The 27,360-nt window shown below is 52.0% G+C and overlaps 1 protein-coding gene across 5 annotated transcripts in view; it reads left to right on the top strand.

Moving 5' to 3' along the window:
• The window catches only part of ARSG (arylsulfatase G), a 90,903-nt gene that overhangs the window by 39,179 nt on the left and 24,364 nt on the right, over window positions 1-27,360 (top strand). For 4 of the 5 annotated variants that reach the window (XM_006092418.3, XM_014458865.2, XM_023756932.1 and 1 more), the window contains 7 exons: window positions 1,329-2,076; window positions 13,967-14,154; window positions 16,699-16,746; window positions 18,167-18,278; window positions 20,597-20,734; window positions 24,869-25,065; window positions 26,011-26,091. In XM_006092418.3, the coding sequence (XP_006092480.1) occupies window positions 1,859-2,076; window positions 13,967-14,154; window positions 16,699-16,746; window positions 18,167-18,278; window positions 20,597-20,734; window positions 24,869-25,065; window positions 26,011-26,091 (982 nt within the window). In that variant the 5' untranslated portion in view covers window positions 1,329-1,858. Of the gene's footprint in view, window positions 1-50; window positions 70-1,328; window positions 2,077-13,966; window positions 14,155-16,698; window positions 16,747-18,166; window positions 18,279-20,596; window positions 20,735-24,868; window positions 25,066-26,010; window positions 26,092-27,360 lie in introns of those variants that run through there. The other variant, XM_023756933.1, reaches the window with a different exon arrangement.

The following is a 27,360-nucleotide window of genomic DNA, read 5'->3' as shown; positions in this document are numbered from 1 at the left end:
AGTTGGGCTAGTTTTCTTCTGGGACCTGCTTCAGGGCGTTCTTTTTTCCTGGGCATCTTGCTGATGAAGGTGTGACTCAGCCCAGCAGAAGCTTGATCAAAGAACAGAACCCAGGCCACGGCCTGACCTCCTGAACCTGCTTTATTTTTTATTTTTTTTAGTATTTTTTATTGATTTCAAGAGAGGAAGGGAAAGGGGGAGAGAGATAGAAACATCAATGATGAGAGAGCATCATTGATCGGCTGCCTCCTGCACACCCCTCACTAGGGACCGAGCCTGCAACCTGGGCATGTGCCCTGACCGGGAATTGAACCATTGACCACCCGGTTCACAGATCGATACTCAACCACTGAGCCACATTGGCTGACTGAAGTTGCATTTTGAACTCCCCAGGTAATTTGTATGTACATTGAAGTGTGAGAAGCACAGGTTGAGTATATATCTTTAGATTTTCTTATTAAAAATGACATTGTCAAGATGTAAATGGACCGTTTCATTAAGAAAAAAAATTTCTACCATTTTATTATGAAACAATTTAAAAAGATACTGCAAAATTTAAAGAGTCTACAATGAGCTCCCATAGTATCTCCACTTAGATTCTACCATGAACTTATTTCTTTACATTTCCTTTTTCTCCTAATTAATTTCAGTCAAGATTTTTAAAAATATGTTTTTATTGATTTTAGAGACAGAGCAAGGGAAAGGGAGAGAAAGGTAGAAACATCGATGAGAGAGAAACATCTAACAGCTGCCTCCTGCACGCCCCCTATTGGGGATCGAGCCCGCAGCCCTGGCATGTGCCCTGACCGGGAATCAAACCAGCAACCTCTTGGTGCACAGGGTGACACTCAACCAACTGAGCCACCCTGGCCGGACATCTGTCAAGAATTTTGTATGGGATTGTTTGCAGCACAACTGTTAGAAAAGGTCATATCAGGGTCATACCCTTTCTTCTAGATTCCTCGGTGGGGATTTCTTGTGAATCAGAGAAGCCTGGTGGGTGGCAGTGGGGGAGCCCTGGGATCATGCAGAGTGGCGTGCTGGTCCTTGCCCCATCCAAACACTGGGCCTCGGCATTCTCATGTATACAGTGAGTGGGTTGAGAGAGGTCATCTCTGATGTTGCTCCCACCCCTGTGATTATAGGCTCGTTGTAAATATTATCATCACTGTTTCTCAGGTGGAGAAACTGATGAGCCAGTGAAATATTCGAATAATAAGGAAAACATGCGCTGGCATGGAAAAGCGATTATTTCCTAGGCTACTGAGTAAAACACAGCTGCGCTGGCACTTTTCACTCTGTTTTCTTGTCGATTTTTGTTCTTTCAGGAAACCTCACAGAAACATGAAGCCCTCAGCCACCTGGAACTCAGAAACTCATTGGGGACCGACGGCAGCTTCTGGAACGCCCAGGTGTTCTGCAGATGTGAGATTGTGCCCCGCACTCCGCAGCTGGAGTCCCGACCAGATGCGAGACTTGTGCTTCGGCTCTGACATCCCTGGGCACAGAGGGGTCACTTTCTAATCGGCCAAAGCTGCACACAGCCAGTCATCTTCGGGGAAAGCCACATTTGGGGGTGCAGCTTTCCTGACTCTCTTGAGTTAGGATTCTAGATGGGGGCCTCATTTCTGCAGCTCCCACCCTCCACGTAGGCACCACCACCACCACCACCATCCCCACCAGAACGCTGGGTGGGCCTCAGCATTCCCATCTTTACAGTGAGGGTGTTGCAGTATCTTCTTGCAAAACACCAACCTCCGGAGACTCCCTGCGCTGAGAGTGAGCAGAAGGGGACTCAGAGACGCCTCTCGTGGTGGCCCGCCATCATTCCATAGAACCGAACCCGCCCCTTCCCACCATGGCCTGGCTTTTTCTAAAGGTTTTATTGGTGGGGGTGAGTTTCTTGGGATGTCTTTATCCTCTTGTGGATTTTTGCTTCAATGGGGAAACAAGAGCCCCCAAACCAAATTTCGTGATCATTTTGGCAGATGACATGGGGTGGGGTGACCTGGGAGCAAACTGGGCAGAAACAAAGGACACTGCCAACCTTGATCAGATGGCCGCCGAAGGAATGAGGTGAGTTAAGGATGCTAAGTCCTACTCTCTCTATATAAAAGCCTAAGTGACTGAATGACCAGTCAACCAGTCGCTATGACGTGCACTGACCACCAGGGGACAGATGCTCAACACACAGGATCGGGCTCCATCCTGTCTGGATTGGGCCTGTGGGGATCGGGCTCCCTCCTGTCTGGATCTGGCCTGCAGGGATGGGGCTGAAACTAGCTATCTGACATCCCCCCAGGGGTCCCAGATTTCAAGAGGGCACAGGCCAGGCCGAGAGACCCCATTGGAATTCGTGCACTGGGCCTCTAGTATATGTATAATATATATATATATATATATATATATAAATTTTTTAAAAAAATTTATTTCAGACAGAGAGATAAAGACATCAATGATGAGAGAGAATCCTATAGGCTGCCTCCTGCATGCCCCCCACTGGGGATTGAGCCTGCAACCCGGGCATGTGCCCTGACCGGGATTCAAACCATGACTTCTTAGCCCATAAGTCGACGCTCAACCACTGAGCCACACTGGCCAAGCAGTCCACTTCTTTTTGGATGTGTTACTTGCCTCTTTGGGGGGAGGGGACAGCATAAAGCATTTAAAGAGCAATTAATGGGTCCATGTTGATTTAGTTATGTGATTGATTAATGTGGTATGAAGCCAGTACAGCTTCATGGAGAAATCCATCCATCCATCCATCCATCCATCCATCTATCCATCCATCTGATAACATTCAGAATCTGTGTGTGTTAGGAAATCAGAATACCAAGGGGAACAAGATAAAAACCCTGGCCTTCAAGGTACTTATTGTCTGGACATGGAGACAGGTTCAGTGGAAAGTAAGGATTAGGATCTAGTACGTGAGTCTGGAGTTCCTGGGGAGGGGTTGGAACCCAGCCTGGGGGCTTGAGGGAGAAGGTGACCTTCGAAAACCAGAATCAGGGAGGCAGAGAAGGTAAGAGGACTGACTTGCGAGGTGACTACTTAGCAGGCACAGGTACCCCAGAGGGTCTACACTGAGCGGATAGAAGTGTTCATAAGTTTTTTGTCCAAATGCCTAGCCCCTCCCCACAGCGCTAGAATTCAAGTATCAGCTTTCAACCCTTTGGGCCTTCTCCTCGGGCTGACCTTGATCCGACTGGCGGGCTCAGATCCCGTCTGCGCTGGGTTGCTCCTCCATCCTGCTCAGTGGGGCCGCTCCAGCTCGCTGGTGGGACAACGCGGGGGCATCTCCACAGAGCTTCAGCCAGAAGTAACCTGCGTAAGTCTCCTGGCGGGTGACTGGAGTCAGGCAGTGGCCTTCGGATGTGCAGACTAAGGTTTGAGCACCTTCCTGGCCGGGAGCTGCCCCCTGAGGTGTGGACCCTTGGGGTCCCGCGTGTGCTCTCACCTTTCCAGTCCAGCCTCCTCATCTCAGCCAGGTGACCTCTCTAGAAACGCTCCTCTGCTTCCAGTCCTTCAGAGTAACCTGTGTCCCTAAGGATAAAACCCAACTCCGCCCAGCAGCTCCCGAGGCCAGCGCGTGCTCCACGCTGGTCTGCAGGCCCCTCTGGCAGGCAGCTGTCCTCACCTATGAGATTAGTTCCCCCTGGTGCACTTCCCACTTCCTCTGTTGAATTCGTTTCTACTCACCGTTGGGTTCCACTTCCACGCGCGGTCCTCAGGAAAGCCGCTTGGATGCCTCCGGTGAGCTCCGCCATCGCCCCTGCAGCTCTCCATGGCGATCGTCAAATCACCTGAACACCTGCGTCGGGTTGAACAACGTCCGCCCCACATTCATGTCCACCCGGAACCTCAGAACGTGGCCTATGACAACAGGGTCTTTGCAAATGTATGTCAGGATTTTGACGACGTCATACAGGCCTGAGGATGGGTCCTGAATCCAATGACTAGTGTCTTTATAAGAAGAGAGGACACTGAGAGACACACGGAGGTGGAGATGGGAAGATGGAGGCAGAGGTGCCCCTACAAGCCAAGAACACCAGGGGCTGCCGGCCACCACGGGGAGCTGGGAGCGAGGCTTGGATCAGAGTCCCCCTCTGAACTTCCAGAAGGAACCAATCTGGTAGACATGTGGACTTCAGACTTCTCACCTCCCGAGCTGGGAGAGACTAAATTAGTCATTTTAAGCCACCTAGCTTGTGGTCATTTGTCACGGCCGCCGCAGGAAATTCGTACACCTCGATCCTAGCTCTGGGCGTCAGGGAGAGAAGTGCCTTATCTATTCTTCCCCTTTATATTCTTAGCCCGTAGCACAGTGCTCGTCACATAGTAGGCAATTCATACATCTTTGTTCGTCAATAAATGGGCTTTAGGCATTCATCATGCCTCGAAATGTCACCCCAAGTTTTCCACGTAGGGATTTCTTTTGGGGGAAGGAGTTAAACCATACCATTTACCAGATCGCCAAAGGAAAATGGGTTGCCAAAAGCTTGGGAACTTGTGCTTTTGGTGGCGGGTGGGTTAGTGGGGAAACTGATATGTGGGGGGTGGGGGGGGCCTGGGCATTCTTAGGGGCTGTCCCCACCTGCACGCTCTCCTCCTGAGAAAGAGGGGCCTCAGGGACCAGCGGCAACAGAGGGTGGTGAGCCCTGCGAGCTCTTTCTCCCATGAATGGAAATGCTTTCTCCATCTGAGCCTTGTGACGGGCCAGGCAGACAGCCCTCTGGCCCGAGGTCTTGGGCTTCTCACGTTGGGCTCTGTTGACAGGAAGGCGGGCTTCCTGTGCGGCCGAGGATTAATCTATCCCTGGCTGCTCCCCCTGCCGCTCATGCCAGGGGGGAACCAGGGCTCCCAGACCAGAACTCTTCTGGCCAAACAGGGTGACTTGAGAACATAACTTTTCTATTGTCTTTTGTAAAGATTAGCACGTTCGTTTCCTAGGACAGACTCAACAAGTCACCACAGACGGGATGGCTTAAAGCAACGCCGTTTGATCCTCTCGCCATTCCAGGGCCCAGAAGCCCTCCACCGAGGTGCCAGCAGGGCTGGTCCTTCCAGAAGCTCTCAGGTGGGATGGGTCCCAGGCCTCTTCTAGTTTCTGGTGGGTGCGGGCGGCCCTTGGCCTTCCTGGTGTGTGGACACAGCACTCCATTCTCTGCCTCCGTTGTTACATGGCGTTCTTCTCCCTGTGCGCAGCTGAAAGTTAAAAAAGGATAGGATAGCCCTAGCTGGTTTGGCTCAGTGGATAGAGCATCGGACTGTGGATCGAAATGTCCCGGGTTTGATTCTGGTCAAGGGCATGTACCTCGGTTGCAGGCTCCTCCCCGGCCCGGGCCCTGATCGGGGCTCCTGCAGGAAGCAACCAATCGATGTGTTTCTCTCACATCGATGTTTCTCTCTGTCTCCTCCTCTCACCCTCCCTAAACATCAATGGAAAAATATCCTCAGATGAGGATAAACACAAACAAACAAACAGAAAGGATACGATAACCAGAAGAAAATCAAAATGTCAGAATTTAAGTGAAAACGCCGGGGACTTAGTAATGAACTACAACTTAACCGTTTCAAGCAGGTAGAAAGCTGGCATGGCAAGGTAGGGTGGAGGAACGAAGCGCTCAGGCTGTAAGGAAACAGACAGAGGCTTTCCCTGGCCTCTCTTCCAGCTCTCCAGGCGCCCGAGAAATGTGAAAATCATCCAAGTCCTCAGGAGAACCCAGTGAGTGGTCCTGATGGTTCAACGCTAGTTCAGTTCTTGTGGGCAGTGCATCCAGGGAGGGCCATGGCTGGTTTCACCTGATATGGAAAAGCCACTTATTTCTTGAACATCCTCAGGCTCAGGAGTAACCTGCGTAAGTCTCCTGGCGGGTGACTGGAGTCGTGCAGTGGCCTTCGGATGTGCAGACTGAGGTTTGAGCACCTGAGCAGTCTTGACCCACAGGCGTCTGAGGGGAGAGAAGGATGCCCCGTGACACAGAGAAGTGGTCCCAGCCAGCAGAGCCCAGATCTGCCCACTCACTGAAATTGTCCGCTGGGCTGGCTCAGACGTGAGGTGGACGGTACGTTGTAAATACAAAATACCACGTGCGGGCGTGCACGTACAGTGCGATTGAAACTTTGTGGCCCATGCACAGAAGTCAGTATTTTGTGGAAGAGCCACACTCAAGGGGCCAAAGAGCCCCATGTGGCTCTCGAGCCGCAGTTTGCCGACCACTGCACTAGAGTAACTCTGCGTTGGAATTCTCTCCCTTCCTGCGTCACCTCTTCACCGCCAACAATTTAATCCTCCTTAAAGTCTGTGCTGTTGCTGAGACTTCTAGGCGGTGGCTGAGCTCGAAGTCCAAGGGCAGTGTTCACCCCTGGGAGGTCAGAGGCTGTCAGGGGCTTAGGCTGTTTCTAAAAAGGGCCCCAGCAAGGAGTGAGATGAGCCGTCAGTTCAGCCAAACACCCGATTGGATTTCTGTTCTCAGCATTGGCTTTCGCAACTATTTCTCCATCCTGTTACCTCTCAGGACTGCCTCAGCCCTCTGCCGCCCCTGGGGTTCGCAGTAACCTAAAGGGAGAGGAGAACCAGGCTGGCGCCCAGAGCTGCAGGGGAATGTAATGAGGTCTGGCGGACGCCGTGAGAGCTAGAACTTTCTGAAGGAGACCTACATCAGCAAGAAGAAGGCTCTTCCCCCACCATGGAATTCCCATCCAGCTCTTCCCCCCCCCCCCCCCCCGTGGTAATTCAGATTCAGGGCTGAGGACCCTCATCAGGGAGGCATCCTCTTGTCGTGTGACCTTCATCGTGAACTCTGAGATGGTAGCTTTGGGAGGTCCCAGCCCATCTTTTCCTTGTAGGCTCTCAGCGTCAGGGGACAGGCAGTTGTACATCGTTGCCGTTGTGTAAGTAGGTCAAGGAGACACTGAAATCACGCCCTGCCCGCCTGGGGCAAGGTGAAGCCTATAGAGGTGGTACTTCGGGCTTTACCCTCATGTCTGTTTCAGTGGATGGGGACGTACAGGCACACGATGATCTGGATGGCAGCTAATCTTAGAGAAAAGGAACTGAAATAGTAACCAGCGAGGCCTTGGCGCCAGCTTGCTTCACAACTGCAAGTTCAAAATAGCCTGCCTAGTGGCTCTCATTCGTTTCGCTTCCAAGCCTCCCCACTACCTTCATTCAACGATGGGCCTCTACTAAGAGCAGGTCATGAGACAAGGCCGGAGACCCCGGCCAGCTCTGCCCTTCCAGGCTTGCAGTCCTCTGGCCAAAAAAGACAAGAAAACCAGCATTTGGAATGCAGAGGTGATGTGTTGTCAGTGCAGGAATTGTGACGTGTGACCCACCCTTCATAACCCGAGTTTCCATCCTACAGGACGGAATTAGCACGTCATTTACACCTTGGTCACAGTCAAGCATGTCCATGCTGCCCCGCCAGCGTGGCTCAGTGGTTGTGTCGACCTATGAACCGGGAGGTCACTCCTGGTCAAGGGCACAGGCCTGGGTTGCGGGCTCGATCCCCAGTAGGGGGCGTGCAGGAGGCAGCCGATCAATGATTCTCATCATTGATGTTTCCATCTATCTCTCCCTCTCCCTTCCTCTCTGGAATCAATAATAATAATATAAAAAAGAATGTCCACGCTGGGCTTCTCACCTTTTGTGTGATAAGAGCTAAATTCCTCAGAGCTACATCATATTGGAGAAGGTGCTGTGGGACTGTAAGGAAAGAAAGGCCATTTCTCCACAGGGAAGCCACGACATACTCAATAATGCTCATCTGTTAGGAGGCTGGGAAGTCCAAGGTCAGGTTACTAGCACGGTCCGGTTGTGCTGAAGTGAATGCTGAGATCTTAAAGATGAGTAGGCATCAGCCAGATGAAGGGAGAGGACAGAGTGTTGTCGGCAGAGGGAAAAGCATGAACGAAGACCCACAACTGAAAGGTGCCCATTCACTCAACAGATATTCTTAGAGGCTCCCCGAGATACTGTCCTAGGTGCTGGGAATGTGTGAGTGACCCAAACAATATGAGGCCCTCTCTCTCCTGGGGCTGGCTGGCATCGTAGTGGTTGACTATGGCTGGGACAGGGAGCGTGAGGCTGATCTGGTGGGCAGGTGGGTGGTGAAGGGCATCGTGTGCATGCTCAAGTGTTGGACCTTGATCCTGAAGTCAGTGGGCAGCCCTGAGCACTGAGGACATCGACCTGCATTTGAGATGGATTGTCCCAGCTTTCTAGGGGTGGTCCCCTCTGGTGGAGGGCAGGGGGCACATGCAGGTGCAATGGGGAGAAGAAGTGTTGGTCTAGGCCAGTGATGGCGAACCTATGACACCGTGTCAGAGGTGATACGCAAACTCATTTTTTGGTTGATTTTTCTTTGTTAAATGGCATTTAAATATATAAAATAAATATCAAAAATATACATCTTTGTTTTTCTATGGTTGCAAATATCAAAAAATTTCTATATGTGACACGGCACCAGAGTTAAGTTAGGGTTTTTCAAAATGCTGACACGCCGAGCTCAAAAGGTTCGCCATCACTGGTCTAGGAGGCACTGAGATGCCTGTGTGTGCGTCTTGCTTTCATGTACCTTGTGTGTGTCCTTCCTTGAGTGTGAATGTGCACACATCCACAAGGAGAGTGCGAAGAAGAAAGGGAAAAATTGCCAATGATCATACCAAGTTCAGCTGTCAGGAATCTCTTTTTGAAAAGATCAAGAGTATGAGTAGGTGTATGAATGAATGAATGAACAAAACACACAAACTTTGCTATTTGCTGCCACGTTTGCTTGTAGTTTATAAAGGGCCTGCATACTGGCTATCCCAACAGTCCCACTTAACCTTCTGAAGGATGAAGGAAACCTGGGGGCTGAGGTGAGCTGGTCTAAGTCCCACTGTAGCTTTTTTTCTGGTTCTTACTTCCCACTCCTGTCCCTCTACCCACAGAGGCTGCAGCAAATTCTTTTTTCAAACCTATTTCCACCTCCAAGCCTTTAAATTATGAATGGAGCAAAGGTAGAGTTTATTCCAGTCACATAGCAATTTAGAAAGTTGCCACAGAAGGTGTCATCCTCTATTTTAAATTCCTTATAAACGAAGGCCGGACACGCTTAACTTTGCAACGTTATGTCTCTCCAGGGCTCTGGCGGTGGCGTTTCCAGCGCTCACCTCCCCTGATTCTAATGCACGTAATTTATGCCGTGGCAAGCGGCTTTGGTTTCCGTCTGGCTGTGTCTTAATTTGAGCTGATTTTCCCGTTAACAGGCTGCTGTAATGTCTGGCTCCCTGATTCCAGCTTTGCTTTACAATGCATTTTCAGGCTTTAATTAGGACCCCTGTTGGCGCACTGGCCTGGGCCTGCCCAGATAGATCTGGGGGAAAACAAAAGAAGCTTTCCAAAAGGCAAGACCATTTTATTCCTTATTAATTAGTCCCCGCCAAAGGGAGACAGAGGTGGGAGCGGGGAAGGTGACAGGCAGGTCAGCTCAGAGGGCTGCGTGGGATGTGGTTAGGGTTTTATTTGCAAGGGGTGCAGTCAGGGTTCTCCGAAGACTTGGAAGTAAAGGAAGTAAGATTGCTTCTGAGAGTTAAGCTGTGAACTTGATCACACGGTGGGGCAGGAACTGAGCCCTGAAGACATCCGCTTAAGCGATTATGTGGAAAGTGGACTAACGTGTTTTTTCCAATCAAACGACACGGGCCTCTTTCTCTTCCAGTTTTGTTGGTTCGTCCACCGGATTTGGACAGAGCCGCTCCATCCCAGCAGGGCGCCCTGCTTGGGGCTGGAGTTGCAACTTTAGGTCCCATCCTCACAAAACCCACAGACTGGGAAGGAGCTCGGAGCTCCATCTTGCTGTAGAAATGTGCTGCAGCTGTTTCCAAGGTGATGGCTTTACCACGGCCAAGGAGAGACTGCTCTCAGGAGAGTCACGGGAAACGGGCGAGCGGGGTCAGGGTCAGGATCGCCATGTGTTTTTGGCACTGCCCAGGTGTATTCGCTTGGGCTGCTACAACAAATATGACAGAGCGGGGAGCTTAAACAATATGCATTTATTCTCTACATCAAGCATGTCAAACTCGTGGCCCATGGGCCACATGCCTTGTTTATTTGGCCTGTGTTAGCCTTTGAGTTTGACATGCTTGCTCTACAGTGTTGGAGCCTGGAAAATCCAAGGTCAGGTTGCCAGCGTGGCCAGGTTGTGCTGACGGCCTCCTTCCTGGATGGCAGATGGCCGACCCCTCATTGTGTCCTCACGTGGAGATAGAGAGAGCGCTCTGGTCTCCTCCTCTTATCAGGGCATTAATCCCATCCTGGGGGCCCCACCCTTATGACCTCCTCTAAACCTGACCACTTCCCCAAGGCCCGACCTCCAAAAACCATCACATTTTTAGGGATTTAACAGACGTATTTTGGGGGACACAAACATTCATCCTGTAGCATTAGGGATGAAGAAGTGGTGGTGAACAGCCTCTGAGCATCCCAGACCCACTGGCAAAGTTCAATCCACTGTGGACAGAAGTCCCTTAAGCTTAGCAACTGAAGGACTTTTCTTTGATCCATTTGATGCCCTCAGTTAGTTAACTCCACACCCACCAGGGCAAACTTCGGAGTCTGGCTTCTTGTGCAGTTTGTGAGCAGGAAGAAAACATGGACCTCTGATGCGCTGGTTTCTGTGCCCATCCCCGGAGGTCAGCTGGGAAATGGGTGTTCTGGTGTCTCTCTCTCTGGCTCCCATGGTTGTGTGGAAGTCAGTCAGGCTTTGGAGCTGACACCACCGAGGGTGGGTCTTGGGATCTCCTCAGCCTAAGGCCAGTGAGCTTGGGGGCAGGGAACAGGCATCCGCAGCCCCACGGGAGTCCTGGGGATGGGCAGGTGGAGAAGGGGTGCAGGCACCACAGGAAGGGGTGGCTCTCATAAGGGCTTTGATGTCAGATGAATGTTTCCATTCAGACATGAAGAGGCTGCAGAAGTCAAGGTCAAGGCCCATCCTCCTGGGGGACAAGGAAAGACTGTGCGACAGTCTTCAGAGGATAGGTAGGCACTGGGGAGGAAGGTGAGGGGTAAAGCACCCTGGGCTGAGGTACAGCAGAGCCAAGGTGTTGAGCTAGAGAGTTGTGTGTGGGATGTGAGATGCTCCAGGAATCAGGGTCCTGTTGAGATGAACGTTGGGCCTATGTAGGTGGTGTATTAGTTTCCTGCAGCTGCTGTAACAAAGGATCACAAAAGGAGTGGCTTAAAACAACAGAAATTTATTCTCACAGTTCTGGAAGGCAGAAGTTAAAAATCAAGGTGTTGGCAGTTACGCTCCCTCAGAAACTCCAGCGGAGGTTCCTTCCTGCCTCTTCCAGCTTCTGGTAGCCCCAGGCATTCCTTAGCCTGAGGCAGTATAACTCCAGTCCTGGCCTCTGTCCTCACAGGGCCCCCTTCCCTCTGTGTGTCTCTGTTTGCATGTGGCATTCTCCTCACTGTCTCTCTCTCCTTATAAACACAGCAGTTATATTGGGTTAAGGACTCACCTGTAGAGAGCGCCTGGGAAGGCACATGAGCTAATTGTCGACTGAGTCTAGTGGCGTCAGCAGAGCCACGTCCTGGAAACATACTGTGCCAGAGGCAGGTATGTTGTCAGCCTGACCCTTAGCTCAGATGCCAGGGGGTGGGTTTCATTATCTAAGTTCAGCCAGGCGCAAGGAACGGACGTAATTATCTGGGCTCAGCCAGGAGTGACAATTACAAAGAAGCCACAAGAATGAAGAATTACAGCTTGATCTTTAACCGTGATTTCACATAATTTCCTTTGTCTTAAATTCTAGTAAAACTTCCTGGAATCATGCTGTGTATCATAAATGCGCTGCACCAGCTCTGGGTCACTGTCTCTCCATCAGAGGGCAGCTGTCCCACCCGGTCCCAGCTTTCCCTGCTGTCTCTGTGTCTGTCTCCTTTTTTTCCTTTTCTCAATCCGCAGCAGCCCCTACTCAGGAATTCATCCGCTCTCTAGCCATGCTGGTTGCGGTAAAGAGAGAAAACATATACTCACCCTACTCCACTGTTACCTCAACTTAACTAATTATCTCTGCAATGACTATCTTACCTAGTAATAGACAAACATTAAGTTTAGTCATGTTCCTCAAGGACAGGAAAATGGCTAGACTGGTCATGTTTCTTCATGGTGTCTGACGGAGGGCTGGGCATGTGATAGTGTATAGTGGATACAGTTAGCTCTTGTTATTGGTGGTAGTTATGTTCTATAAGGTCTCTGTGAACACTGAATTATTGGATAATTATTGAATTATGAAGAAACCTGAGCTACTGCTTCTAGGGGAAATACAGGGCTAGGTTCCTATGTGCCTCTGGCCGCATTTTCATCAACGAATCAGTACAGAATCTTGTTTTGTGTGTGTTTCTGTTTAAAGGCAGCTTTTTTAATATATATTTTTGATTCATTAGCATTGAACTCACAGCCCACAGCACTAGAACTCATTCCTGAATGAAGCTTATAGAACATGTATATTTTCCCGTAAGGCATATCACAGCCTTCATGAGCTTAGGACCACTGGGCAGCACTTCAGCCCTCTGCTCGAGGGCCATTTCAACAGCGAAATCAGCAACAAGAACAAAAATGCAAAAACCAGGGTACCAACCAGACTCTGAACAGGAGGACACTTGCTTACAGGATGAGAGCCGACTTCAGCTGGGCCTGTGCACGTTGGGTGGCTAAGATTTTCCGAAGGTCTGCATGTGACTCTGTATAGCCGAGTGAGAGCCATGGAGTATTGATTTTGGGGATACAAATACACTTAAGAAATATGGAATCTATGTATATATATAAAAGCCAGGCGACCTAACAGCGCAACAACCAGAACGGCCCATGGCTATGACGCTCACTGTGGCGGCCAACCTCCCGATCAGGGGCAGGGCCAGCCAGCCCACAGCCCGTGCCCCCCCACCCCCCGCCTCTGCCAGCCCCGCCCCATGATCGATCCCCCACACCCTGATCACTGAAGTGTGACCTTCAGTGATTCTAAGTACGTAAATGCTCTCCAGCCTTCATAGACCAGGAACCTGTTCATGGTCTGGACCGTCAGTCAGGTGTCCTGGAGAGGTGCCCAGCACAACCACCATCTTCCTGGGGTCTCTCTCCACTGCTTCCTACCAAAGAGGGCAGACACATCACACCACGGCCTCTCTTTAGAGCAGTGGTTCTCAACCTTCTGGCCCTTTAAATACAGTTCCTCATGTTGTGACCCAACCATAAAATTATTTTCGTTGCTACTTTATAACTGTAATGTTGCTACTGTTATGAATCGTAATGTAAATATCTGATATGCAGGATGGTCTTAGGCGACCCCTGTGAAAGGGTCGTTCGACCGCCAAAGGGGTCGAGACCCACAGGTTGAGAACTGCTGCTTTAGAGGGTTTGTCAGCAGGAAACTAAACCGCATTACCTGTGTAGGGAGAGGCTTAGAAACAGAAGCTGTAAAGCACCTTTGAAGCTTCAACTCATCTGAAAGCCAACAGCAAACGTGTATACACCCTGCAAAGATTTTTGACACTAATAACTCCCCCCAGCCGGCCCCGCCCCCGATTGGACCCCCACCCCAATCAGGGGCAGGGCCAGCCAGCCAACTGCCTGCGGTCCCTCCCCCCAGCCAGCCCCACCCCTGATCACTGCCCCCACTCTGATCAGGGGCAGGCGGCTGGATCCCACCTGTGCACAAATTCATGCGGCTGGACCCGACCTGTGCACAAAATCATGCACTGGGCCTCTAGTCTTTGGATAAAGAGGATCCACTAAATATGTTGGATTGTATCGATTGGAATGACCTGTGTGACCTTGGTATTCGTCACCTTACCTCTCTGGGCTTCCTTTTCTTTACTTTTCCCAGCACTGGAATCCCCAGAACAGAGTGGGAGTTGACTTTTCTCTTGGCCTGGCTTTCTGTGGTTGGAGAGATCTCGATCACTTTCCTTTCCGTGCAGGTTTGTGGATTTCCACGCAGCTGCTTCCACCTGTTCACCCTCCCGGGCCGCCCTGCTCACCGGCCGGCTGGGCCTGCGCAACGGAGTCACACACAACTTTGCAGTCACCTCTGTGGGGGGCCTTCCGCTCAACGAGACCACCTTGGCCGAGGTGCTGCAGCAGGCCGGCTACGTCACCGGGATGATCGGTAACATGGGTGCCCCACAGCCCAGCCCCCATCTCCCAGTGCATTTACAGCCAAACCTGGGTTCTCGAATGTCTCCTGTCTCGAACAGTTCACTTCTCAACCCAACAACCCTTTCATGCTGATACCTTATGATCAGTCGCGTGTCTCTCAGGTGACAAAGGAGAGAATGCAGGAGTATGAGTAGCTTACCACTAAACCTCATGTTGTTAACACCTCAGGAAACTGTGCTGTGAATGTTTGTGTGTTTTTTTTGCTTTCGTTGCTGCTTATTACTATACATTTTCAATTTTTACTATACATTTCATTTCCGTTTTGTTGACTTTTCATTTATTTTCATGTACATTTCATGTCCTTTTTGTTTTCAAAGTGCTTATTTATAGATTAAACATTAGGCATGTACTGTATGTGAGAAAGATTAAAGCAGAGGATCATTTGGAGGTCTGGAACGGGTTAATTCAGTTACATTATTTCTAATGGGGAAAATGTGATTCGGTTTTCGAGCAGCCTTCCCAAACGAATTAAGTTTGAGAATGGAGGTTCCACTGCACTGGGCTGGCTGCTTCGCCTCTGCGTAGCCCTAACACGCCGCCACCTCCTCTGCTCCTGTCTGCTTTTTTGTTGATTTCTTGCTGTGTAAGCTAGGAATGCTTTCAGCTGTAAGTAATTGTGAAGACCTAACAGTGGGCTAAAGGGAATCTGAGCTATTTTCCTCTCGTTCTAATAAGCATAGGGGTAAGCGATTGCTTCTATTGGCTCAGCCACTCAGAGAAACCGTTTCTGCTCTGCTGTCCTTACTCTGTTGGCGTTTGTCCTCCTGTATGTGTCTCTTGGTTGCAGTAGAGCAACCTCAGACCATTCGCCATTGTTTGGCTTCAAGGAACGAAAAAGAGAGGGAGGCAGTGCTAGCCCACTTGTTCCCTTTTATCAGGAACACAATCTTTCTTCAGCCCCAGAAGTGCACTTGCACCTTATTGGCCGGAGCTGGGTCACATGGTCACTCTTCATTGCAAGGAAGTCTGGGAAATGGAGGGTCAGGGTTATAACTGGTGATTGGGCCTCAGGCACAGGTTCCCAACCCCAGGTTCCCCAAACCACAGTTCTGTGAGCGGGATGAGTGGGGACACGGGCGTAGGGCAGGCAAACAGCAGCGTCTGCCACACTGACCACCAGCTTGCTCTCCTTCCTAACGAAGCACCTCTCACTTAGTCTTTACTTTGTGCCAGGCACTGGGCTAAGTGTTTATTTGCTCCACGTATGGTCGTGCCCTGGGTATGGTTTGCCCCACTGTCCAGGGAGGAGGCTGAGTTTCAGGCAGGTGTGGGGACTTGTTCAGCCCTGCCTGGCCTGGAGCGGGGAGATGAGACAGGTGTGTCTGGTCCAACTTGTTCTCGTGCTTTGCTTCATTGCTGGTCTCTCCTCCGCGGCCGAGGCAACCCAGCCGTCCGCATCCTCCTCAGGCTGCCGGTGCTTCTTATTCCGACTCTCCAAGAGCTGGGTCCTGTGGGAATCCTGCCTCCTGCCCCCGGGCGTGAAGTAGGAGGGACGGGTGCTGGCAAACGGGCCGCAGTGAGGGTCCGCTGTTCAGATCTTTGAACCACGTTCATTTCCGGGCCCCTTTGCCTGTGAGTGATTTCCCCGGGCTCTTTACTCAGAGCAGAATGAGCAGGTCAGAGAGGTCCAGCATTATCCGAGCACTGGGCTTGCATCACCAGTCCCCCCTCCCCCCACCCACCCCGGACCTTAGGCATTGACAAAGCGAGGAGTTTCGTCGTTGGCAGCTGGGTAGGTGTCTGTGCACTTGGACCGCAGTGGGGAGGCCGTTTCCTGCTCATGGTTTCCTGCTCATGCTCTAACCCAGCGGTTCTCAACCTGTGGGTCGCGACCCCTTTGGAGGTTGAACGACCCTTTCACAGGGGTCGCCTAAGACCATCCTGCATATCAGATATTTACATGACGATTCATAACAGTAGCAACATTACAGTTATGAAGTAGCAACGAAAATAATGTTATGGTTGGGTCACAACATGAGGAACTGTATTTAAAGGGCCAGAAGGTTGAGAACCCCTGCCTACAGGCTGTGGCGTTGGCCAGAAAAGATGATGCAACCAGGCGAGACCCAGGCGTCTCTGAGACTGTGTGGCGTGCACCTGCACCCTTGGCAGGGCCCCAGCCCAGGAGGGCAGGGTGGCGGGTGCAGCTGGCTATGGGGGGTTGCTGTGGGCACTGGGACCTCGGCCTGCTGGCTTCGCTGGGCTCCCAGGAACAGCTTGTCTTCCCCTTTCACTGCGCGTTCTCCTGTGGAGGTGCTGAGTCACCCTTGCTCGCTTTCTGTCTCCCTGCGGACTCCCTCTGGGTCCCACAGAGCAGGGCTTGGCTTTGGCACTGTGTTTGCAGCCTCATCACTTTGCAGGCCACAAATCTGGCCTTCCAGCCGGAACCCAGTAAAGGGCAATGCTGATGGAGAACCGAGAGTGTGATCAGCTCCCCGAGGGGCTGGGGCCCCCATGAGATGCCTCTGAAAGTCTCTTTCTCGTTTTCCTGCAGGCAAATGGCACCTTGGGCATCACAGCTCTTATCACCCCAACTTCCGTGGTAAGAACTCTTGGGGGGCTTTGTTACCTGGGAAACAGGAAATAAGGACCTCTGTGTAAAAGGACTGGAATAACCTTTAAGCCATCCTGCTCCTGAGTTAGGATATCTTCATTCACAGTATCCCTTGGGTGCATTTGGGGTGCCTGGGCTCCCCTCGATCTCACATCCTCCTCCCTGTCCCCTCTCCTTGGTTCCTGTCTGCCCCCTGGCTCCCCATCTCGAGCCCCACTCTTCTCCCTGACCTGGTTACTCGCGTCTCAGGGGACATGGCTGATGTAAGGTCCAGACCCATCTAGTGTGGTAAGAAGTAAAAATTGTCCAATAGGGTCACCAAAGCAGGGATCAGCCCGTTGGGACTTAGGGGAAGAGTAGAGAAATCCCGTGGGAAACTTCACACTAAACTGGGGTTCATCCATGGAGAAGAGACAGGATGAGGAAGGATCTCAGAGAAAAGGTCCACACAGATATTCATGCCTCAATTTAACTCACATCCTCCCACCCCACCCCCCCAACCGACCCCATCCCAGTACCCCAGACCCAGGCCCGCCAGCCTTCTGAGGTTTAGCTGAAATGCCCGCCCTTCCTAGAAGCACTTTGAGATTTCTGCCCCCACCTACCCACGCCCAGCACCTGGGGGTAACGTCTTCCTCTAACCCAGGGGTGGGAAACCTGTGGCCCGTGCGCCATATTAGGCCCGCAAAGGCATTGGTCTGGCCCTGACAAGGCATTGGGAGTGAGTTCATGTTCTCTTTCACATCCATGTTTCTCTCTCTCGGCTCCTCCTTCCCTCCCTTCCACTCTCTTTGAAAATCAAGGAAAAAAATGTCCTTAGGTGAGGGTTAACCACAAATATATGTGTCTGACCAAATACAGCAGGCTGATTTTTTTAGTTGATAATTTTGTATGGCCCTTGAATGATGTCATAAATATCCAAATGGCCCTTGGCAGAAAAAGGGGTCCCCACCCCTGACCTAATCGCTCTTACTGTCTTACGGATTCTCCATCTCCTACAGCTTAATCTCTGTATCTTACATTCTCTTCAGATGGGAAGTATTTTGAGGGCAGAATTTATTCTTTTGTCCCTTACCCGCGTCATGCATGTAGTAGATTTTCAGCAAATACTTCCCCAGTGTGTCAGTAACTGTACGGGGGATGGTCGGGGCTTAATCATTCTCTCCACTTCCTCCCACTCTGGGTTAACTAATCACAGGCTGTATCCCAGATCTGGCCTTCCAGCCAGAACCCAGCAGTGTTTTCTTTGCAGACTACAAAGGGATATTCATCAAATCCTCTTTTAATTACATCCTCCATAGCACTGCGGTATTAAATCAGGGAAGATTACATTTTTGTCCTGGTGTAAGGATGTAGGCTCCTGGAACCCAAGCTGAGTGGGGGTGCTAACCAGTTGCTTCTCTTCCAGGGTTTGATTACTACTTCGGAATCCCATACAGCCACGATATGGGCTGCACAGATAGCCCCGGCTACGACCTCCCTCCTTGCCCGGCATGCCCCCGGGGCGAGGGACCGTCAAGGTAATTGGCTGTGGGATCCAGAGCCACAAGTCCTGGGGGTGTGGTCCGTCAGGAGCAAGTCAGAGGGGCTGACAGGGGACAGTTAAGACAGCAGAACAGTGCCCTGAACAATGTGGTCAGCGGTTAGACCGCCATGGTCTCACAGGTGGGGTTCCCTCCTTCTCTGCCTGCTGGCTTTGCTCCTGGGCCATGCACCTGGCCCAGAGAGGAAGTGCACAGGGCTCCTTACAAGCTCCCCCCACTCCCCCACCCCAACCCCGCTGCAGATAAGCCTGCATCTGACATTGGAACGCCACGGGGCCCTAATTTACAGACATAGTCAGTGAACTGGGGAAATGCTCACGATGAAAGTGAAGAAAGCAGGAAGCAATCACCAACAGCGGGATCATAACTGCCTCCGTGTTTATGCCTGTATAGCCCATCAGGAGACACCACAGGAAACATGCCAACAATGGGCCGTTCACTCTGGTTGTGGGACTAAGGGTTTTGTTGTTTTTTTCTTCCTCATTGCGTTTCCCAAAATTCAGTAATGAGCCTGCAATACATTAACGGTCAGAAAAAGGTGATAAAGCCCTAGCCGGTTTGGCTCAGTGGATAGGGCATCGACCCGTGGACTGAAGGGTCCTGGGTTCGATTCTGGTCAAGGGCACGTGCCTCGGTTGCAGGCTCAATCTCCAGCCCTGGTCTGGGCGTGTGCGGGAAGCAACCAGTTGTTGTGTGTCTCTCGCATTGATGTTTCTCTATCTCTCTCTGCCTCTACCCCTCCCTTCCACTCTCTCTGAAAATCAATGGGAAAATATCATGAGGTGAGGATTAACAAAAAAGAACAAGGTGATACACCTTATGCAGGTAATAAGGCAACACACACCACGTGCTCTGCTTGTTCAGACTGTGCACAGAGGTTATAAGGTCGCAGGTATTTCAGCTGCTTGGGGAAAGCCGTCTCGCTGGCTCATTAACAGCACAATCGTTCGTAGAATAATGGCCGCTTATTGAGAAGCTGTGATAACCTAGGCGCTCTGTGTACTTACCTGCAATCCACTGTGCAAGGCCCGGGTTTGTCTGGGCTGCACCTGTGCCCAGGTCACCCTGGAGCTATAGGAGGTGGGGATGGAGACTCAGTCAGTCCAGAGCCCATGTCCTCTAGATCCTTGCTCCTCAAAGGGTGGTCTCTGGACCAACAGCATGGGCATCACCTGGGCACTATTAGAAACGCAGAAGTTCAGACCCCACCCCGAGGCCTGCGTTTCACAAGATGCCAGGTGATCCGTGTGCACACTGCAGCGTGAGAAGTGAGGCCATAGAGCATGTCCCCGCCCTTCTTATCTGGGGATCACCGGTGGCCATGTGACACCTGTCAGCCCGTTCCTTTTAGATTCATGTTAAATCAAATGGGAGTGGGGGAGGTAGAAGAGGGTAAAGGGCAGATAAATGGTGATGGAAGGAGACTTCACTTGGGGTGATGAGCACACAATACCATAGACAGATGATGTATTATGCGATTGTACACCTGGAACCTATATCACTTTATTAACCAATATAAATTCAATAAAAATAATAAAATAATTAAAAATTAACAAATCAAATAGAAAAAAGGACTGGCTTTGGAAGGGCGGGGGGAGAGTATAAATGATGGAGTTGCAATGAGAGCATAAAAAGCTGAAAAACTTGAGGCAGACGTTGAGATGAGCATTGTGGTGCCCAGCAGGGCGATACCTGCCCAAGCGCATGGCCCAGTCTTCCCTCAGCCCCTTTGTGGAGGCGTCTGCAGGTCAGACTCATTTTGATCCATTAAGACCAAGGGCTGCGTTTGTTTTTTCCTGGAGAGGCTATTGGCTTGACCTCCATTTTTTCCCAATGGCTGAAGTGTCTCCAAATTCTCTCTAAACATGGTTTGAAACTTTACCATTGTCCCCGGCCATCTGTCGTTCTGTTGTCAGATGTTGTGCCTCATGAAGTTGTTGCACCCCACGGACAAGTCATCATTTAGGGGGGACAGTGGGAGAAGCCAGGGCTGGGCTACTGATGGGCCGTGGGGCTCCGCTCCAGTAATGCAGCCTGTTCAGACCTCAGTTTCTCTCCCAGCAACATGGGACTCATAAAGTTTCTGGCTCACAAGGCTTTCTCTTCAAAGGGGATGCAAGAAGGCGTGGTGGTGGTTGTACACTTGGAGGAGATGGCCGGCTGGAAAGACCGCCCGGCGCCAGGCCATTGAGGGTTTCGTGGTTGGGTGCGTCGCTGCGTGAAAGCACCTGGCTCCACCTGAGGGCCACTTAGGTCATGGGACTGAATGCTCTCCGTCTGCGGTTTGCACCCAGGAGCCCCGACAGGGACTGCTACACGGACGTGGCCCTTCCTCTGTATGAGAACCTGCGCATTGTGGAGCAGCCCGTGAACCTGAGCGGCCTGGCGCACAGGTACGCCGAGAAAGCCACCCAGTTCATCCAGCGTGCCAGGTGAGGAGTCCTCTGGCCCCGAGTGCCTCCGACCCCCGACCCCCGGCTCCCGGCCACCATGCCCACTGGCCTCCCTCAGCTCTACAAAGCCACGGCAGGCTCCCCTGTCCGGCCAAGGGGGGTGCACACCCATCTCCCGGAAACAAACTGGGAAGCAGTCCTCCTTGGACTGTCCAGGCCTGGGGTGGACGTTCCTCAGGTTGCTCCCCGAGCTCCCGGGCTCCCCTGTTCCCGCTGAGGGCAGGCTCCACTGCCAGCATCACAGCTTTCTCAGGCAGGGCTGGCAGCCGGCTGGGTCTAGGAACGGTTTACTGTGTGCTTTGAAGAACGTGTGATACTCGTTTTTTTAAAAAATATGTTTTTATTGATTTCAGAGAGGAAGGGAGAGAGAGAGAGAGATAGAAACATCGATGATGAGAGAGAATCATTGATCGGCTGCCTCCTGCATGCCCCACACTGGGGATTGAGCCCACAACCCGGGCATGTGCCCTGACCGGGAATCAAACTGTGACCTCCTGGTTCATAGGTCAACGCTCAACCACTGAGCCACGCTGGCCGGGCAAGAGTGCGATACTGTTCATTCACCAGTTCATGAATCAGTTAAAGGACAAACCAATCAATGAACACTGTACTTATCTCATGAAAAAGGTGAAGCGTTTGCTCACTTATTCACCGGTTATTAAGTGAAAAGTCACACGAATCCCATTGGCTTTTAACAGACAGAAAGGAACCCTCAGGCATGCGGATTTCTTTAGGATGTGACTTTCCAATTCCTCTGTGATTTTCAGAATCAGCAGAAAAGGCCCCCAGGTCTGTGCTCCTTGCTCCTCCTGCCCACCCCGCCCCTCTCCTCCCCCTGCGACCCCTGCCCCCACCGGGACTTGTTTGTCAGAACTACCAGGGTCCCCAGAGTGCGGGGTCCTGCTCTCCTCGGCAAGGGGCAGCCCAAGGACGTCTTCAAATGTTTGACTTGGATCCTTACTTGAATTTAGACCCTTCCTCTAGCAGCGACGCTGAAAGCTAATCCTTGACTTGGGTTTTTGAAAGCAGCAGGCGAAGCTCTGAATGGACCACAAGGGAGAAAGCAGATGGTGTGGGCTCCCGGGTCCCAGCTGGCCAGGCCTCTGCTCCTGCAGGGCCTGGGCAGGGCATTGAAGCTCATGAGGACGCGAGGGCCTGACAGGGATCAGGGTGTGGGGCACAGGTATGAGGAGTAGCGAGGGGTATCTGGAGTCAGAGGGGAGGCTCAGTTTCCGGGGTGTTCACCATTTGGCAGTAGGTCCTAGAGGTGCCCTCGCCCTGGAGCCCAGGACCCGCATCAAGATCTTGAGTCCCTTTTCCACTTGCCCTGCCGCCCCCCCCCCCCCAGGGGCTCTCTTTACTGGTCTGTCTCCCGCTCTGGGGCTGCCCCTCCTCATCTTGCCCTCACCCAGCCCCCACCTAACACCCTCCATCCTGCTTGGATGCCCGGCAGGCTGCAGGAGCCCAGTGGGTTTCCAAACGGAACCGACAGATCCAGTCCGGGTTCCCGAAGCTTGTCTGTAACACCGAGGCCCAGAGGGGGATGGGGAAATGTGTGTGTGTGGGGGGGGCTATTGCAGCAGCCCATTCCGGAGGCACCCCTGTCCGCTCAACCCCATGGGGCCATCCCCAGAAGCCAGTGCCGTCCTGCCAGCTGGGAAGCCCCGCCTCACCTCCTTGCCTGGCTCTCCCCGGCCAGATGCCTGCCGGGACCTTTCCTGACAGGTGGGTGCCCCTCGCCTGCCGTTTATAATTTCAGGTCAGGATTTTCTCCGGGCCCTCAGCTTCAGTGCATCTCCACGCCCATCCCGTCCTCTCTCCCCTGAAATGTCCCCTCTAGCATCTTGTTTTTCTCTTCCCTGCTTGCCGCTCCACTCCTTTGGCCACACAAATAATAGGTTCCCTTTAGGAGTTTCTGAAAACAGAGGTGAGCAAACAGAAAAATCACCCTGAATGCCCCGTCCCAGAGATAACCCCTGGAGAGAGGCGGGGCGTGTCCTCCTAGCCTCATTCTGTGCCAGTGCTCATGGATAAACAAAAACAGAATCCTACTGTCTTATGATCGGCTCCCCCACCCCCCAGCACTAGCTACGCTCCGTTATTTTCTGCTCAGCACAGGAGCCTCACGGGGCTCGAGGCCCCAGGGAGCCAATTTGTGTGGTTCTTGCAAGATGCCATCTTCATGGATTCTCAAGTGGCATCAAGATACAGGGGAAGAGGTGCATCCTGGGTACCACGTGTCCTCACTACTGCCAGCTTGTATTATTTATAGTTATTAATAAAAAGGCGACCGTGGAGGTTAAGTCAATCGCCCAGGGCCAGACAGCCATGAACTAAAAGTTCTTGAAATTTGGATGCGGGCCTCCAAGGCCTGGGCTTTTCATCCATCCACGCGTGTAACGTCTGTCATCACTGCACTCCCCTTTCAGCCTCTGGCCGGGGATGCTAGTAGGACGTTGATGACGGCTGGGCGTGTGGAGGATAGTGATGAGGGCGGAGACAAAGAGTGGGCGATGGGGACCCCCCTTCCCCCCAGCCCCGTGGTCGGCAAACTGCGGCTCCCGAGCCACATGCGGCTCTTTGGCCCCTTGAGTGTGGCTCTTCCTAAGCCTTAGGAGTACCCTAATTAAGTTAATAACAATGTACCTACCCATATAGTTTAAGTTTAAAAAATTTGGCTCTCAAAAGAAATTTCAGCCCTGACCGGTTTGGCTCAGTGGATAGAGCGTTGGCCTGCGGACTCAAGGGTCCCGGGTTCGATTCCGGTCAAGGGCATGTGCCTTGGTTGCGGGCGCATCCCCAGTGGGGAGTGTGTAGGAGGCAGCTGATCGATGTTTCTAACTCTCTATCCCTCTCCCTTCCTCTCTGTAAAAAATCAATAATATATATTTAAAAAAAAAAAAGAAAGAAATTTCAGTCGTTGTACTGTTGATATTTGGCTCTGTTGACTAATGAGTTTGCCCCAGCCCATATGTCGTGATGAGCTGCTACATGTGTAATACCTGGCACTCAGAGGAAAAAGGCCTCATTTGTAGCACATGCCCCCGTCTCTCTTTATAAACACTGTCTCCCGGGCTGGGATTAGCTCCCAGCACCATGTCCCTGGGTGTGGAGTTGGGAAGGGAGGAGAGCAGCACGCCGTTCTGTGGTATTGCTATCACACAGATGCAGTGGACGTAAACCTCAGAGCACAGACCACAGTAAAATGCGGCAGAATGATTAGGACGTGACACATCATGAGCACCTATTACCTTTGTTTTTAATATAATCTCATTGTAAGCTGGTTGGACTTCCTGTTAAATGTCCGTCATGTTTAAAACTGGCTTGCAGGATTCCTGACATCCCAGCCAGCTGTATCCGGCAGGCCACTGCAGTGCGGCATCTCCCTGCAAATTAGGAAAAGGCACCCCCTCGGATGGGTGCTGACCTGGGCCCCAGGGCCTGCTGGGCCAGGGGACGGTGGGCGGGAGTTAAGCTCGAGTTCACTCTCTCAGCAAGACGTGCCCAAGCAGGGAACAGCCTGTACAATGATCCGTGAGAGATGGAAACATCAATGATGAGAGAGAATCATTGATCGGCTGCCTCCTGCACGCTCCTTACTGGAGATTGGGCCTGTAACCCAGGTACATGCCCTTGACTGGGAATCGAACCCAGACCCTTTGGTCTGAGGGCTGACGCTCTAACCAGTGAGCCAGACCGGCCAGGGCTGCTCTCAGGTTTTCACTGGCTGATCAGATGATCTCCGCATATCCTAGGAAGGTTCTAGAGCAGCGGTTCTCAACCTGTGGGTCACGAGCCCTTTGGGGGTCGAATGACCCTTTCACAGGGGTCGCCTAAGACCATCGGAAAACACATATATAATTACATATTGTTTTTGTGATTAATCACTATGCTTTAATTATGTTCAATTTGTAACAATGAAATTGGGGGTCACCACAACATGAGGAACTGTATTAAAGGGTCGCAGCATTAGGAAGGTTGAGAACCGCTGTTCTAGACGGACATGCACTCCCTGAGCACGTCGGGTAGAGGTGCTCTGGGGCTTTGCTCTGAGGCTCGGGAGAGACAGAGGACAAGATCTCTGGAGGGTGACCGCTTGGCTCTCTGTTCCAGCGCCAGCGGGAGACCTTTCCTGCTCTACGTGGGCCTGGCCCACATGCACGTGCCCCTAACCAGGACCCAGCTGTCGGCAGACCCACAGGGCCGCGCGCCGTACGCTGCGGGCCTCCGGGAGATGGACGGCCTGGTGGGCCAGATCAAAGACGGAGCTGACCGCACGGCAAAGGGAAATACGTTCCTCTGGTTTACAGGTGAGGTAGCGACACCCAGCCTGCCTAGCTGGGCGCTGACGGCTGCCTGCGCCTGCGCCCTGAGGGCTGAGTCTGGTCAAGTGATCGTCTTCCGCCGGGCAGGGGGCTCCCTCTGAACTTGGGGCCCCACTGGTGATGGTTGGTTGAATGCTGAGCACCTGTCCATTTGGGGCCTCCAAGGCCGAGCCCCTGGGCAGGTTTGCACAGAGAGAGCAGGTCCCCCCTGGCCCCTTAAGTCTTGATCAGGGCCCTCTGGGCGTTGCGCTTAATTAACGAATAACTTGGACGTTGCGAACCTGTGCTGCACTCAGACTGTTCTAGACCCCCTCTTCACCATCTGCCCGGTCCCAGGGACTCCAGCTGCTACTGGCCACCAACTCGCCAGGTCCCGTCCTCTGGCTGAGTGGAGCTGAACTGGCCGGCCATTCAGAGGCCCCACCCAGCCCTGTGGGCCTCAGGTCCCTGTCGGAGGAGGCAGGGGGTCAGAGCGCTGCCGCTGGGTCACGTAGACACCTGGATTCGAATCCGTACGCTACTGCTGAGAAGGTTGATCTCTGCACACCTCTGTTTCTTCATCTGCAAAGTGAAGCTAACCATGGGGTCTAGTCTGCAGCATGTTGGAGGGTATGAGATCATGTATGTGAAGCCCCGGGCGCAGCTTAGGTGGTCAGTCAGTCGTGGCTGGGCTGATGGCATTGGTAATGAGATTGTTAAAGCTATAAAAGGCCCAAGTCCCTAAGGCAGGCGCCTCAAGATGCCGGAGGAGGAACCCTGCTCTTTGAAAGCCCAGCAGCTCTTCAAGGGCAGGGTCCTAGTTGATTTTACAAGTCCCTCTTCTATCCAGTCCCCTGCTGTGCCCAGTGATGTAGGGCTAGAGAGAGAGAGACTCAGCCAAAGTGACCACCGGTTTGTTGACCTTTCCATGTTTCCCCTTTTGGTTTTTAGGCGACAACGGCCCGTGGGCTCAGAAATGTGAGCTGGCAGGCAGCGTGGGTCCCTTCACCGGATCGTGGCAAGTTCCTCGAGGTAGGGGCTCAGCTGGGGCTGGTGGGTCCCACTGTGGGTAGGACATGGGATTCTATCTCCGGGCCTCAGGGCATCGTTGTGAACCAGGGACAAGGTCCTCACCAGCCACCAGGTCCCAGAAGAGAACCTGATGGGGCAGAGAGAGCCGCTGTTCAGCCCTGTGCATCCTGGTCTCTCCTCTCCTCCTGGGACTCCCTCAGGGGACCACCCTCTCCCACGAGCCAGCCCCTTCCTCACTCTCTTTCCCTTCTTTCTCTCCTTTTAAACAAGTCATCCTTTCATCCACCCAATCATTAATTCATTTAATTCATGCAAGAGATATGTAGTGCACTGCTCCCTGAAGGTTTCTGTACCCATTGTCTCTAAAGCTTACAATCATGAAAGGCAGGTTCATTTCCATTTACAGATGGAGAGAGAGAGAGATGCTCAGAGAGGCCAAGTCACCTGCCCACCGTCACACAGTGAAAGCTGGCGATCTCCCCATTGCACCACACTGCCCTTCTCTGTTTAAACATCCTTCTGCTCTCAGCTCAGTGTCCATCTGCTGACAGTTTGGTAGTGCGGACCAGACCCTGAAAAAGGCGCGAGGCTGCTGATGCTTCCGTGTCTCCTCGGAGAATTTGTCCTGAAGAGATAAGTAACCAAGTGCACAATGATGCACATACAACGATGCTTCTTGGACTTAGCCCAGGTATCTACCGACAGAGGAGTGTGAAGTGCTGCATATCACTGACCTGGAAGCATTGGCCTGCAGTACTTTTCAGTGAAAAAGCAGGTTGCCAAACAACATGTAAAGGCCCCGGCCGGTTTGGCTCAGTGGCTAGAGCGTCAGCCCTCGGACTGAACGGTCCCAGGTTCGTTTCCAGTCAAGGGCTTGTCCCTTGGTTGCAGGCTCCATCCCTGGGCCCGGTCGGGGCACGTGCAGGAGGCAACCCAATTGATGTCTCTCTCTCACATCGATGTTTCTCTCTCTATGTAGTTCCCCTTCCATTCCACTCTCTCTAAAAAAATCAATGGGAAAATATCCTCATGTGAGGATTAATAAACACACACACACACACACACACACACGTGCGCGCGCACACACAAACAATAGGTAAGGGATAATTTTATGAAAATAAGCATAGGTATTCTTGGGAAAATTGTTAAAAGAGGCAAGAAAAGGTCACCAATGATTCGCGGTAATTATCTCTGGAGGATTGAAGTGCGATTTTCTCCCCCACCATGAACTGGTATTATTATATCCGAAAAAGTTAAAGTAAGTTTTTC

This window comes from Myotis lucifugus, unplaced genomic scaffold (assembly GCF_000147115.1).
Source record: "Myotis lucifugus unplaced genomic scaffold, Myoluc2.0 scaffold_100, whole genome shotgun sequence".
In the NCBI taxonomy this organism is placed as follows: domain Eukaryota; kingdom Metazoa; phylum Chordata; class Mammalia; order Chiroptera; family Vespertilionidae; genus Myotis; species Myotis lucifugus.
This window is presented reverse-complemented; position numbering and strand designations above follow the sequence as displayed.